General features: G+C 41.7%; 1 protein-coding gene across 1 annotated transcript; it reads right to left on the bottom strand.

Moving 5' to 3' along the window:
• Positions 1-402: 402 nt before the first annotated feature.
• On the bottom strand, positions 403-6,129 carry LOC137089540 (uncharacterized). The gene is made up of 4 exons (XM_067453140.1): positions 6,104-6,129; positions 4,577-4,722; positions 688-1,656; positions 403-593 (listed from the first exon to the last, which is right to left on the bottom strand). Exons 3-4 carry the CDS (start codon positions 1,651-1,653, stop codon positions 423-425), a joined length of 1,137 nt encoding a protein of 378 aa, XP_067309241.1. The 5' UTR covers positions 1,654-1,656; positions 4,577-4,722; positions 6,104-6,129; the 3' UTR covers positions 403-422.
• Between the last annotated feature and the right edge of the window lie 10,277 nt (positions 6,130-16,406).

Genomic DNA, 16,406 nt, shown 5'->3' with positions numbered 1-16,406 from the left:
TATTATTAAATAAACTATTTATCACCATCATGTGTCCTTATTTTTACTCTTTCACCAGTGTTTTGTGTGAAAGAACAGTTATTTTATTTATTAGAAATAATAACAGACCAAACTATCTCCTGACAGGGTCTAGGGACAGTGTATATGCTGATAACATGCATCTTACCAGGCAAGTCTTCAGAAAGTTTGCCGACTTTTCCCTCATATACAACGGGAGCCCTCTGAGGGCTGCAGCCTTTCTATGAGCAAGGACATCGGTCTAAAAAAGAAAGAAAAACAAATACAAAAGTTAAATGCATGTTATATGCATACAGAAGCAGAAAAAAGGCTACAAATTAAGTGTTTCAGGTAAATTCCCTTTACAAAAAAGGAAAAATCATAATCATAATAGGTCCCTTAAACCAGAAATATATGAACACTTGCTAAATAATTACTTGATTATCAAGTTGGTCAATTAGGGTCTTCATTTCCTCTTCATACGCTCCACCACGGGCTCTGTACAGCTTGATCATCGGTGATGCGTATTCATCCAAAGATGAGAAAAACGTGCTCTTCAGGTTAGTTTGAGTAATCCGGTAAAACTCGGCACATACCTTTAAAAAAAACAGTTAACAATAAGAATTAAGTGTACACAATGTAAAAAATTAAAATACAAGTTTCTTTAAAAATGAATCTTCAAAAACTCACCTGATCTTCCAAAAACAATGCTGGCCATTGTTTTAGGACATCGGCCACAAGAGGTTCTTTGTCGACTATCTCCTTTCTTCTCAGTGGGAATGTCAGTTCCATTTTTGAGTCAACAAATGCCATGTTGAAATGTTTCTTCTTCAACTCCTCCTGTAGTGCATCTCTTTCCTTTTGTAGCGAATATTCTGTCTGCCCAAGTGGGATGTCTGGGAGGAAGTTTACTTCGCATCGCTTTGCTTTTTTCAAACGTCTAGAATCCTTGTCCGCTCTTTGGTTTACAGCAACTTCAGAGCAACCTACTGATCGTAGTTTCTGGCGGTAGTTCCCAACCTTATATTTGATACTCATAGTCCAGCTGTGATAACCTGTTCCTGCGCCTGGATCCTTGAGACATGGATGCTTTTTAATCAATGCAGCAGACACCGACTCCAATTCTTGATTATTTGGATAAGCTTTGAATGAAAAAATAGCTTGAGCAATGGCATCCAAGATCTCCATTTTCATTTCTCTTGGTATTGTGAGAAGTGATCCATCTTCTCTAAAATTCTCATTCCCTTTGGCAAGGCGTAACTCAACATCATACTTAAACTTGGGAATCGGGAAAGAAGAGGGCCACTGAGAATTTTCCTGGTGTCTGATATTTAAGGAAGGGGAACTCTGGTTTGAGCTGATGGATGGGGATGACATACTGGCAGTGTCTAAAGATGAAATGGAGATCTCAGATTCACATTCTTCAGGTAGTTTCAGGAGTATCTTCAGCACTGCTCTATCTGGTGGAAGCTCTGTGATACTGGTCAAGTTACAGAGTTCATTTCCGAACTCAGGATCCTCAAATTGAATCAAGAAGTCATCCTTGATTTCAAGCTTTTCTTGAAGAATAATTTTCAAGTGTTCAACTGAAGTGAGATTTTCTGAAATATCCAACCTCCTGATATTATCAGGGGCCAACACAACATGTAGCCGCATATTCTGTAAAATGTATTAAAATATTAAAGTACATCAATTAGAGGGCAAAGCTTAAAAATATGTGCCAACATGTTATATGATTCGAAGGGGTAGTTCAAAAAAAAAAAATCATAATTTGCCAAGAGTCTACTTCATAAGAAAATTACTACTATTGAGAAGTCTGGGTATTTAGCATTATTTTTAAAAGATGCTCTTGTCTTCTGCATTAGGACAGGTTTAGAATGTCATGAGGGCAAGCAACTTGTGACAATTTACATTTTGGGAAACTATCCCTTTAACCCATGACAAATACTACCATTAAGTAAAATTTCAAATAAGAATACAATGACCCAATCATAATAGACACCGTGCGGCTATGTGAAGAACAATTAATGAAGAAGGAACCTCTTTAGCACAATCATGTTCTTTCCCTGAACTGTATATGAGGTGAGAGGTTGGTGATCATTAAGGTCCTCTGGATCAAGTATTTCAACTGTACTCGTTTCAGAAACCTCATAACACCTATAGTGTTCAATGTACCATGATGAAAGCCTTTTGCAAAGGAAGGACACTTTGTTAGCATTCACTATTACACTGAGAATTCTGAAGAATTCAGGCAAGCCACTGCATTGACCTGAGGACAAAATCATGCCTTCACTGAAGTGAACTCCATGCAGATGTACATCAGATGCGAAAGACAAAACTTCTTTGTGTGGGTATTTTTTCTGAAGTGCAGTCTTATGTAGCACTTCTAATGTACATGTTCTTACTGTTTTGACCTTCTGCACAGAAAAGGGTAATGAAAAGAGACTTGGACCATTGAGAAAATGGGCCATCATAAGCTGATGCTTGGTTGCCAAGGTGAGTGGAATGTTTCTGAAATTGTGGACGTCACTCACCACACCTTTAAAATAGCTATGCTTGGCCTCAAATCTGATTGTCCAGAGCTCAATTAATGGCCCAAAGCAGCGAATCAAGTGCGGATAGTGCTCCACATAGTGGTGTTTTGGTCGCAATTTCAGGTTTGGGAACGTGTCTTTACGTAGTTGTCGGTGTTCTAAAATTTTGCGTTCTAAAAAGCATAGGGTTGCTTCTGAGAACTGGCCTGACATTACCAACTCCACTATCTCTCTCAAGTCCATCAAAATTTCCCAAGCAGGTTCAGAATTGGGTACAAGGTTACCAATCATTAATGGTAATAAGCGTAGCAACGCCCAATTCTCATGCCCATTCCCACCTATGGTTTTCTTTGAAAAGCTGGACTGGGAAATTACTTGGGGTCTGTTCACTCTGTCTGAGTCCTTGTAAGGAAAGGACTTAATACAGTTGTTTAGAGTATGAAGAGTAAAATGTCCTTTTGAGATGAGTTCTTTCAAGCAAATTGATAACTCAAATGGGACAATTCCCTCCAATGTGTCATGTAGGACATCTGGCGGGAACCCAGTTATTGGGTGAAAGAAAGAAAGGTGCTTACTGAGGACACATTCTTTTTTTACACCAAGTCTGCTCTGAAGCTCATGGTGGTCTCTCAGTTCATCTGTAATTGAATTGTGTTGTTCAACGGTTCGAAGCTGAAAACAGCTAGCATCTTGTGTCTGTATGTCATCTTTGCTGACTTGGCAAAATCTACACAGGTTCTCAGCTTGAAAGCTTTCTTGAAAGCCAGCAAGACTGTGAGCCCCAAGATTGTCAGCACATACACAATACACCGTTCCTCTAAGATGTGCATTCAGGGCTTCAACAAACACACCTTGCTGCTCCAGGTCTTTCATGTCTTTTAACAGTGGATCGAAAAATTTGTCATAGCCAAAAATTTTTACATCACTGCTTTTTCCAAGTATAGCCAGTTGTATTGAGGGAAGTGTAGAACGGAATTTGGCAGGCAAATTTAGAAGTACCCAATAAACAGCTGTGATCTTGTGAATCTTTCTCGAAGTTCCCAGAGGATTGCAAACCTCAAAATCATCAATGTAGATACCCACTGAAATGCAATCACTTTGAACACCTAAAAGTCGGTTTTCTTTGTAATACTGCCCACTACGAGTAGATGTATACTGCCCTGGTATCCCATCCTCAACAAAAACTGCTCTTTCTAAGACATCTGCTCTGTTGAGTAACACTTCAAGAACTTTCAACACTGAGACATACACAAAGGTATTTTGGTGTATCCTATCAAAACGGTACTCCACAGGATCAATTACTTGAAAATGCTCTTTAAAATAAGCATTCCTTCTGTAGTCTGTTGAGAGTGAACCCTTCTTTGCAGTGGCTGTAAAAACAGGGTTTGTTTTAAGCACTTCTGCTGATATCAATTCAGTAAGCTCCTCGGCCAGTGAATCATCAATGTGGCTTTCATATTTTCTTAAAATGTCCCTGATCGATTGTTTTGCTGCATACTTAGACAATGAAGCAATATCACTCATCCAACTTAATATCTCCTGAGTTGCACTTTTTGAAACATGCAAAATTGTCTGCATATAAAGTATCAATGATGCAAGCTTGCACTCTAGCACTGTATAGTCTACAGGCTCTGAATATGAGCTACTTTCAGGTTCAGAAGAAGTTAAAGAAATGGTGCTATCTGTAACATTTGACTGTTGATTTGGTATAGGACCTCCAGTCTCTTCCGAACATGACTCTTCATTGCTTTCCAAATCATCCGTTTGAAAGGTCCGAACAGAAGAGCTAAAATCTTTGAAACCTTGAGACTTATGTCTACGAGTTATGTGACTACTAAAAGTTGAAAGGACATTGGTTGTCAGCTCGCAATCTTTAAAAGGACATTTGACTGTGTCATGTTTCTTCAAATGATTTCTGATATGGTTTAAAAACTGAGCTGGCTGACAAACATCTTTAAAATCACATAACTCACACGAAAAATGAAAGTGCTCTTTAACTGCAGCAGTCAGTTTGTGTGCTCTTGTCAAATGTGACTTTAACGCACCTACAGTTTTGAAAGTGCAGACGCAGTCCGTATACAAGCAAGGCTGCTGCCAGGATCGTCCTTGATAGTGGTGAAACCTATAGTGTTTCAAGAGGACCTCTCTGCTACTGTGGGCAAATTTGCAAAGTTTGCACTGCATTCCAAACCTATGAAAATAAAAAAATTAACAGTTTGAGATGTGCAATGTTTGTTGTTTGTTGAATGTCCTTGTTCACAGACAAGGCTTAGATTAAGCCAGGATTAGGCATTAGTTAATTTGGGACATTTAAATAGCTTTTATAAATGTGCCTTAGACACAAAAAGAAGAGAGAGAGAGAGAGAGAGAGAGAGAGAGAGAGAGAGAGAGAGAGAGAGAGAGAGAGAGAGAGAGAGAGAGAGAGAGAGAGAGAGAAAAAAACATATATATATATATATATATATATATATATATATATATATATATATATATATATATATAAACTGCACTTCTATAGCATTTATGAATCTTAATGTTAATTCATTGTGAACAGCTGTATTTTTATTAACCAACATTAACAAAGATTCATAAATACTGTAACAAATGTATTGCTCATTGTTAGTTAATTTATACATTAACACACATTTACAAATGAGACATTATTGTTAAGTTTTACTATGTGATTATATATATATATATATATATATATATATATATATATATATATATATATATATATATATATATATAATCACATGGCATGGTAACGTGAGCCTGTGGCACATACTGCACTAAAAAAACCTGAATTCCTTAAATAATATCCAAATTATTGTCAGACAATAAAAAATATATTCGATTACTGCCACCAATTACTTAGATGATTTGACTGATTTTTACATTAAAGCTAGAGTAACTTGTGGCGTTTTAGCACTTAACAAAACTGCACGTGTCTTGCGGAAGAACATTGTAGCTGGAGCTACTTCTCTCCTTTTATGTGACGAATCACGCAAGTAACGTACTGGGCTACTCCGCTGCTGTGTAAGGACTAGTCTATAATATTAATCCGAATATAAACACTTCAGTGTACTGTAGTAATAGGTTGTCGAAACCCGACAACACAAAATCACCGTTTGGAAAAATGGATTCATGATGTACTCACTCATTATATCAATTTTGAACACAAAAACAGTTATAGTGCAGCTTTAAGGACAGCTGAGAGGCTAAAAGGGGAATGAAATGTGGCACAATAACGTTTTATGGCAATTGAAACACAGTAAAATACAGTATAATCGAAATAAAATCGAAAAGGATGAACATTAATGAAAAAAATAACACCATCTACAACAAAAAACCCACTTCTAAGTTACGTTAGACATTTTGTTGTTGTAATTGACACACTGACTGTGTAACGTTATTTGATACCCTTCAAATGTTGGCAGCTAAACTATAAAGACGGCTGAACTCGCTGTCTGAGCTTTTGAAAAACTTTTAGCAACATAACATGGCACTAATAATCTGAATGTAAAATTTATTTAGCTTAATTTCAATAATAACGTTAAAATCAAACTTACCTCAACCAGACGAAATCCACTCCCTTCGTCAGCGTGATTGAAGAGGGAAACCCCGTGCAAGTTACCGCGACGACAGACTGCGCATGCGCAATAACAGGAAGTTAAACGATCTCATTTAGAAATCGAAATGTGACGTTTTCTAAACTTAACTGTTTGAATTCATTGGACAAAGTAGTAATCAACATGCAGTTAAATTGTTTGTATAAGTAAACTCAATACTGTGCATGAAAATTTGTCCACTTGACATACAATTTTAAACTGAGTTAACAATATGCAAGTTGGATTTTTTACAGTGCACTTCCAGGAGACCCGCCACACCAAACCGACCTCGGAAAGAACCACCGGACGCACAGGACATTTGAACTCAGAATACACGCACACACGCGAGAAGTCAAAACCAAAGCAAGCATTCGTATTTCTACAATCCAAACTGCTGTTAAAAAGGTCGTGTTATTCCCGTTTGGGACGAGTTTAACTCCGCGAGGGCTCTGTGTAACGAACTGAAGTGTCTCTCTCTCTCTCTCTCTCTTTATTTTTGTTTCTTTTCATTCTTTTCTTTTAGGTATCATCTTTTCTACTCTCTTTATGCATATTTAGTATGTACTTTCTGTGTGAATTGTAGTGTTATTTTTAGTCTGTGTTTATTAAACTTCCAAAAGATATTTTTGAATTGAATCTGTTACTCTTCCACATACACAAAGTCAATGAAACTTACGATCCAAACGTTACCTAAAGCTGCCTTATTGTCACGGAGATAAATAATGGATCCAAGAGCAGAGTTGACAGGAAAACAACAGTCTTTAATGAGGACTTAAACAAGGCAGTCTGTAGAAGAAACAAACTCAGAACACCGTGGAGCTGATCCGGTCTAGAAGAGCTGAGAGGACCGGACACCCCAGAGGGATAGGCAGTGCTAGGGAGAAAGTCACAGCCAGGTATGGGACCACGAAGGTCAGAAATGCAGGACTCAGGCAAACCCTAGGCGCAAGGCTGAAACAGACAATCAAGACAACTTCCAAACTTATCAGACATGAAAATAGCAGCAGTCGTAACGCAAGACATGAAATAATGATCCAACAAGGGCCAGCAAGAACAAACACTAGATAAAGGGTAAGCACTCACACCAAAGTGGGAACAGGTGTCATCGCACGGCAGCGGAGCGCTGATTGCGATGACTAACAGGTGCAGGTAGAGAGAGAGAGAAACAGTATGTGTGTGACTGCGCGTGTGCGTATGTGTGTGTGTGTGTGTGTGTGTGTGTGTGTGTGTGTGTGTGTGTGTGTGTGACAAATGAGAATGAGAGACGATCGAGAAAGAGAAAGAACCTGCGACCTGACAGTACCCCTCTCTCAACGAGCGCCACCGGGCGCTCCCGAGGAAGGAGCCTGACGAGACCGGTAGAAGTCATCAATCAGCGAGCGATCCAGGACGTCCCGGGCCGGAATCCACCGCCTCTCCTCAGGACCGTACCCCTCCCAATCTACCAAAAACTGGTGGCCACGCCCCCTAGTGCGGACGTCGAGGAGCTTGCGAACCCTATAGATAGAGGCCTCCTCGTCGATAGGAGGAGGAGGAAGGGAGGGACGGGAGGGCGCACGAATAACCGGTTTAATGCATGACACATGAAAAACCGGATGAACGCGACACAACCGACGGGAGAGCCTGAGTTTAACAGCGACTGGACTGATAACCTTTACCACGGGAAAGGGCCCGATAAACCGAGGCATTAGCTTACGAGACGTCTCTTGAATAGGCAAGTTGCGGGTGGAAAGCCACACCTTCTGCCCACAGACATATCTTGGCGACTTAACACGGTGACGATTAGCGGCTCGACGGTTATGTGCCCTGGAATGACATAATGCAGATCTCACTCTCCTCCAGGTTCGCTTACATCTCTGAATAAAAGCCTCGATGGACGGGACCGAGGCCCGAGTCTCCTGCGCCGGAAAAATGGGAGGTTGGTAACCGAGGCAACTCTCAAACGGAGACAACCCAGTAGCGGACGACGGAAGAGAATTGTGAGCATATTCGGCCCACGGGAGCTGATCACACCAAGAAGCCGGGTTCTGTGACGTGAGACAGCGTAGCATGCGACCAAGAATTTGATTGGTCCTCTCGGCCTGCCCATTAGTCTGCGGATGGAATCCTGACGACAGACTGGGGGAAGCCCCTATCTGACGACAGAATTCCCTCCAGACCTGGGAGGTAAATTGGGGTCCCCTGTCAGACACAATGTCCGAAGGAAGACCATGGATCTTGAACACGTGATTAACCATAATCTGGGCGGTCTCAAGAGCCGACGGTAGTTTAGGAAGCGGGATAAAGTGTGCCGCTTTAGAAAAACGATCTACGACGGTGAGAACGACCGTATTACCCGCCGACGAAGGCAACCCGGTAACAAAATCCAACGCGATGTGAGACCAGGGACGAGAAGCAATAGGAAGAGGTCTTAGAAGGCCCGCCGGAGGACTATTGCTAGACTTAGTCTGGGCGCAAATAGAACAAGCTGCTACAAACTGCCGGATATCGCGCTCACGAGTGGGCCACCAAAATCTCTGACGAATGGCCGCTAAAGTTCCTCTAACCCCGGGATGCGCGACCAATTTCGACGAATGCCCCCAACGAAGAACCGTAGGACGAGCGTCTTTGGGTACGAATAACGTTCCATCCGGAGCGCACGGCGGTCTGGGAATCTGCGAGAGAGAACGCTTAACCATCTGCTCCACTCCCCAGGTGGCTCCCCCGACCACACATCGCTGAGGCAAAATCCCCTCTATGGTCGAGGTAACCTCTGATGAGCCGAACTGGCGAGAAAGGGCGTCGGGTTTGAGGTTCTTCGAACCAGGTCTAAAAGAAATAGAGAAGTCAAAGCGATCGAAAAACAATGCCCAGCGGGCTTGACGGGCGTTAAGGCGTTTCGCCGAGCGGATATATTCTAGATTGCGATGATCCGTCCAGACTATGAATGGTACACTGGCTCCTTCAAGCCAATGTCGCCACTCACCCAGTGCCAGACGGATCGCTAAGAGTTCTCGGTTGCCCACATCGTAGTTTTGCTCCGCGGGTGAAAGACGATGCGAGTAGAACGCACACGGATGTACCTTGTCATCCTGGGCCGAACGCTGCGACAAGATAGCTCCCACCCCAATGTCGGAGGCATCGACCTCGACGATGAACTGACGCCTCGGGTCGGGGGTGATCAAAATGGGCGCGGAGGTAAAAAGGTTCTTAAGACGGTTAAATGCCCCCTCAGCCGCCCCCGACCAAGCAAACCTGGCCTTGGAGGAGGTGAGGGCGGTAAGGGGGGCGGCAACCTGGCTAAAACCTCGAATAAAGCGCCTATAAAAATTTGCAAATCCCAGAAACCGCTGAAGGGCGACACGTGAATCTGGAACTGGCCAATCGAGAACCGCACGGACCTTGTTAGGGTCCATGCTGATCCCCTCCGTAGAGATCACCGAACCGAGAAACGTGACCGATTGGGCGTGAAAGACGCACTTCTCTGCCTTAACGAATAGGCGGTTCTCTAATAAGCGCTGCAGGACACGACGAACGTGTTGAACGTGAACCTGGAGGGATGGAGAGAAAATCAGAATGTCATCCAGATACACAAATACAAAAACGTTGAGCATGTCACGCAAGACGTCGTTAACTAGGGCTTGAAAAACCGCGGGAGCGTTGACCAGCCCGAAAGGAAGGACGCGATACTCAAAGTGCCCGACAGGAGTGTTGAACGCGGTCTTCCACTCGTCTCCCTCCTTGATCCGCACCAAATGGTAGGCGTTACGCAAGTCTAATTTCGTGAATATCTTTGCGCCCTGTAGGATCTCAAAGGCCGACGACATAAGAGGCAAGGGATATCGGTTCTTGACTGTTATGTCATTCAGTCCTCGATAATCGATACAGGGACGCAAAGAACCATCCTTCTTCTTTACAAAGAAAAACCCCGCACCGGCAGGCGACGAAGAAGGAACAATTATCCCTGCGTCGAGGGACTCTGAGAGATACTTCTCCAGAGCCTCCCGCTCAGGCACCGAAAGGGAGTACAATCTACCACGAGGAGGCGCTGTACCAGGGAGAAGCTCGATCCCACAGTCATAAGGACGGTGAGGCGGCAAGGAAACCGCCCGGGAACGACTGAACACCGCCCGCAGATCATGGTACTCCTCCGGGACTCCAGACAGGTCATCAGGCTCCTCCTGGAAGACAGAAACAGAAGACACGGCAGAAACAGCAGAGACCAAACAATTTACATGACAAGACAACTTCCAACTATGAATAGACCCCTTAACCCAGTCAATCTGAGGATTATGATGGACAAGCCAGGGATGCCCTAAAACAATGGGGGTATAGGGAGACTGAAAAACATAAAAAGAAATAGTCTCTTGGTGGTTGCCGGAGACGGTGAGACTCACCGGAACGGTGACGCGGCGAACCGAAGCAAGCTCTCTGCCGTCCAGGCCAAATACAGTAGTGCACTCAGTTAAGTTGACCAAGGGAATCTTGTGCTCACACGCCCATCCTTCGTCAATGAAGTTGCCCTCGGCCCCCGAGTCGAGGAGGGCAGGTGCAGCTGCTGAAGAGCCCGCCCACCGGAGAACAGCAGATATCATGGTACGAGCTCTGGGTGAGGAAGAAACGACAGAAGCGCTCACCAGTACTCCTCTGCCTACTGGTGAGCTCTGGCTTTTAACGGGCACGATGCAACCGCGTGACCAGCCCGTCCACAGTAGAAGCAGAGACGATTAAGTATCCGCCGTTGTCGTTCCTCTGCGGAGATTCGCATGCTCCCGACTTGCATGGGCTCAGCCTCAGAATGGTTGCGAACGGGAACAGCCGCGGAGAAGGAATCGTCGAATGGCTTGGAATAAGAAGAGCGAACCCGTCGCCTCTGCTCGAAACATCTCTCCAAGCGAATGGCCAGATCGATGAGCTGATCCAGCTGAGCCGGCAACCCCCGTGCGTAAATCTCCTCCTTAAGGTCCAGGTTTAACCCCTCCAGAAAACGAGCGGTTAGTGCAGGTTCGTTCCACTCACTAGTAGTTGCCAGTGTCCTGAATTCTATAGCGAAATCGGCCACAGACCTTCTGCCCTGACGAAGAACAGCAAGAAGCCGTGAAGCCTCACAGCCGAAGACAGATCTATCAAAGACCTTAATCATCTCGTCCTTAAAGAGCCCGTACTGGCTGCAGCACGCCGATTTAGCCTCCCAAACAGACGTTCCCCACTCGCGTGCGCGCCCCGTGAGAAGCGAGAGAACAAATGCAATGCGAGCCTGATCCCCCGCATACGTCTGGGGCTGCAGAGAAAAGACAACCTCACATTGTATGAGAAAGGCTCTGCACTCAGTGGGCTCACCGGCATAACAGGATGGATTGTTGACTCGCGGTTCTGAAGGTAGCTGTCGGTTGAGCGTCACCGCTGATTCCTTGTGAAAGTGGAGGAAACGGGCTGAAAGATCCGCGACCTGATCAGAAAGAGTCCTAACTGCTTGGTGAGCGGCAGCCAACTCCTCCTCGTGTCTTCCGAGCATTGCTCCTTGGAACTCGACAGCAGATCGGACGGGCTCCCCCTCTGCTGGATCCATGGGTGGTTGGATCATTCTGTCACGGAGATAAATAATGGATCCAAGAGCAGAGTTGACAGGAAAACAACAGTCTTTAATGAGGACTTAAACAAGGCAGTCTGTAGAAGAAACAAACTCAGAACACCGTGGAGCTGATCCGGTCTAGAAGAGCTGAGAGGACCGGACACCCCAGAGGGATAGGCAGTGCTAGGGAGAAAGTCACAGCCAGGTATGGGACCACGAAGGTCAGAAATGCAGGACTCAGGCAAACCCTAGGCGCAAGGCTGAAACAGACAATCAAGACAACTTCCAAACTTATCAGACATGAAAATAGCAGCAGTCGTAACGCAAGACATGAAATAATGATCCAACAAGGGCCAGCAAGAACAAACACTAGATAAAGGGTAAGCACTCACACCAAAGTGGGAACAGGTGTCATCGCACGGCAGCGGAGCGCTGATTGCGATGACTAACAGGTGCAGGTAGAGAGAGAGAGAAACAGTATGTGTGTGACTGCGCGTGTGCGTATGTGTGTGTGTGTGTGTGTGTGTGTGTGTGTGTGTGTGTGTGTGTGTGTGTGTGTGTGACAAATGAGAATGAGAGACGATCGAGAAAGAGAAAGAACCTGCGACCTGACACTTATGCTACTATTTTAGGAACATAAACTGTACGAACATATGAAATATGAATTTGTCCTGATCAGTAAAGTTAATGTTTATTATGCGCTCGTAAAGCAGTAATCCCTTATTGAGAATTGATTTGAAAGTTTATAACTAGTTGCAGGACAGACTTAGTAAGATAATTTCAAGCAATTCCGTAAAGGTTACTTATATTTAATTAAACATTTTCCTTATCGGAAAATTTAAATAACGTAATGAACGACTAACAAATTATATTTTTAACTTCATGAATATTGAATCCCTTTTGAGTTAATTATTCCCCGAGACATTAAACTCATAGTCAATATTGTTACACTTTGTTCTTTTCTTTGGTTATCATCATTCTATTTTTTTTTTATTCTCTTTACATTGTATTCTTTTTCTTATGCATTTTTTATCCCTATTTTAATTCCTTTCTATGTAAAGCACTTTGAATTGCCATTGTGTATGAAATGTGCTATATAAATAAACTTGCCTTGCCTTGTTTTTTGATTATCATTTTTCAATATGCAATAAAAAGAATGGGTTATTTTCACAAATTTGACTGATTAAATGCCTCTTTTTGAAGCTACAGTGGCTGACACAGGACAAATATCATCGTCTGAGACAGCAGAAAGTAGCTAGCGCTCCGTAGAGCAGTCTACCCATTTAGGGCAACTGTATAAACATTGCTCTACAAAATGGCAACTTTACAGTAAGGGGACTTGCGGTGTATGTAAATAAAAACAACTCATTCTAAGGTACAGTGGGTATGGAAAGTATTCAGACCCACTTACATTTTTCACACTTTGTTATATCGCAGCCATTTGCTAAAATCATTTAAGTTCTTTTTTTCTCATTAATGGACACACAGCACCCCATATTGACAGAAAATCATAGAAATGTTGACATTTTTACAGATTTGTGACCCCGTCAGTGAAACCCCGGCTAAAATCACAAAATTTAATTATGAGATTTTGATCGTCAAAGTGCCATAGCCATAAAAATGACGAAAATAGGTAATTTTTGTTTATTGCTGTAAATGACAAATTATACCACATAAATATACTTAATTAGACATAAAATACTCATTTTTTAATTCATAACATTATAAAAACTGAAATTAGTGATTTCAATGACACTACACTCTATAATTTTGCACACAAAAAATACCGGATGCGGGCTCCCTAAACATCGATTTTAATCTCAGGGGGTTTTCATCACAACAACACCAGCTGATTCGTATGTTATTCAGTTCAGGAACTTATTTTTTTTACCATTCAGAAGAGAAATACATTAATATCAATCGGCACGAGCGCCAATCAGGTCATCGCAACTTTAGCCGGGTTCAGATGTCTCTGGAGATATTTTCATGTCATCGCCAATATTTTAATATTTTCTTCTTTGTTTTGTAGCTCAACATTGTGCCAATAATAACCATCTTAATTTAAAGTCATATTAGGCCTGCTATGTGTCAATATAAAACATGTTGTGGATCAGATTAATGCTGTGTTTCCCAACCGGGGTGCGTGAGGTGCCGCGTAAAATGTTTCAGGTTTCAAACCACCATCGCGGTTCATCTCACATCTGATGACACATCTTTAATATGGGTTGTAACTTGAAAATAATGCGTTATGTATGTTTCTATCGATGGATAGGCTACACGTGCTGGCTCATCAGTGATAAATTACAACAGCGATAATAATAAAAGAAGTGGGCAAAACGGTCTGTGTAAACTTTGTTCAATGCATGTGAGTGCTGCCGTATCTTCGAATATGAATACGGGTGTAGAGCCAGAAAACGCGGTTGACAACTCACGTGTGATCGCGATGGGACAAGATCTGTCTCTGTGCGATCCGAAAGCGCGCACATGCACATCTCTCAGCGCACATCTATTGAGCTCTCTTTTAAGTCTTGCGCTTGAACGGACAAACTCACACAAGAAGTAGCTGATGTCAACATGTCCATCTTGATGAGTATCCAAGCAGACATAGTCTGAATATGCCTTAAGTAAACATACAGTCAAGAAAGCGATACGCCTGGGTCTTAAAGGAGCAGTAGCGTACTGCTGTCTGTTAATGTAAAAAAGATAGAGAATCACTCACTGCTCTTGATTGAATAGCTTTTGTAAGTTTAATAAGGATTAATATTTAATTTAAACAGTTAAATATGTAGTAATTTTTCATTTGATTACTTTATTAAATTTATTTACTAAAACTAATGTTAGACCTAGGCCTGAAAAGCCCGAAAAGTATTATTTTTATTACTAGCCTATCTATGCTCAATAGAATTTATTTGTGCGGCTGCTTGTATTCAAGTTATTTGTTCTTTTCTTCATTTTTATTTGACAGTAGTCCTTTTTTCCGGCTGCTTGTATTCAAGTTATTTGTTCTTTTCTTCATTTTTATTTGACAGTAGTCCTTTTTTCCATGAACATAGCAAATACTGAACCATACAGAAACCGTGAAAACTGTGAAAACCCTGAAACTGTGAACCTAAAACCTTGATACAAACTGAATCGTGAACAATCTGTACCGTTACACCTCTAGCGTAACATATGCGAGGGGGTACCACAAACTTTAGAACATTTTCAAAGGGCACCATGACTGAAAAAAGGTTGGGAAACACTGGATTCATGAATGGAAGTTATATAGGCTATTTGACATGGCAGCACTTAAACGCGAGCAGTAAAAGAAAATAGCTGATTGCTTAAACAGCTTTTCCGAAATTAATCTCAGTGGAATTACCCCGAATAATGATATAACCGGGTTTATTGCAGAAAGTGCAGGTTTGGAACAACATGAGGGTAATTAAATGATGACAGAATTTTCATTTTTGGGTCTATCCCTCTTTTTTTTTTACTCCAGTATTGTACTTAATGTTACATAGTAGCCCAGTAAAATAATTTAAGTTAGAGATTTTCTACTGAAATGTAATATATTAATTCATTTATATATTAATGACTTTTTCCATGGATATTTAATTTTATTAATAAAGTTACACAAATAATTTCAATTAATTGACTTGGTAATTGTTGCAACAATCAAGCTCTTGTACCCCAATTTGTTTGAATGTTTTTGTGCTTTTTGGACATACACATCATAATAAATAGGTCTGTTTTACAAAACTTTAAGAATTTTCCCTTAAACGTGCAGTATGCAACTTTTGGCCACTAGGGGTCACTCATTCAAAATAATAACAACAGACGTACTTTGATGACGTCGGGAAAGTGCGTGGGCTCATGGGAGTTGTTGTCATTATTGCCACTGTCAACCAGCGAATCTGGCATCTCCAGCAGAAAACATGTTCACTGACAAGGTAATTGTTATATTACATCTCTATTATTGTTAAGTTTAGTTACGGCTTTTCACTTTATGTAATGTCAATCTAATGAAATAGCAGCGAGCTACTGTTACTTAACAAACTTATCAGTAACGTTAGATAATGTGCGAGACAGAATGTTGTGCGGGCGGTCGCTATGCCAACATACCTATAAGTTGGTAGGCTATGTTGACATATTAACCGCGCATCATAATTTGAGTTACTCAAATTATAGATATGTTGACATGGCATCCGCGATTGTCGAACATTCTGTATATCAACTCTTCAATAAGGAAATAAATTTCAATTTAGTTTATCATTACCAACATAAAACATAGTAAATGAGAGAACCAGCACCAGCAATACGTTGTTTATTGGAACACGCGCTGTGTCGCTCCCCACGTTCATCAATCATTCTAATAAACATTTATTTTGGAACTCAGAGATATATGAATAAGTAGATCATTATTAAATCAATATTATATGTAGCTAGTATTAACATATGATAAAAGTGACGGTCACCTTATATTAATTGACCAAGATAGTGGCATATTACCTTATGAAGCTAACGTTACTTTCTCCAGCTACATATAAAACCAATAATAGCTAGTCCATCTGCGTTTTACACATGACATCATCGTGTCACCAAATATACGGATAGAAATACTTTTGAATCAGTTTTAAAAAAAATAGCTGTTCAGTCTCCAAAAACAGAGAATCCGCTTGTTTGAAAAGCCGATACAAAATGTATAACGTTACGTATTCAGCTAAACGCGTC

Source organism: Pseudorasbora parva, chromosome 9 (genome assembly GCF_024679245.1).
Source record: "Pseudorasbora parva isolate DD20220531a chromosome 9, ASM2467924v1, whole genome shotgun sequence".
In the NCBI taxonomy this organism is placed as follows: Eukaryota; Metazoa; Chordata; class Actinopteri; order Cypriniformes; family Gobionidae; genus Pseudorasbora; species Pseudorasbora parva.
The sequence above is the reverse complement of the archived record's forward strand: the minus strand, read 5'-3'. Positions and strand labels throughout refer to the sequence as shown.

What these genes read in the sequence shown, in the direction of transcription:
- LOC137089540 (XM_067453140.1), bottom strand. Translation starts at nt 1,653, where the DNA reads ATGCGGCTACATGTTGTGTTGGCCCCTGATAATATCAGGAGGTTGGAT. An exon ending in CATTGTTTTTGGAAGATCAG is followed by an intron (nt 594 to 687) that starts GTGAGTTTTTGA and finishes TTTTTTTTAAAG; the next exon opens with GTATGTGCCGAGTTTTACCG.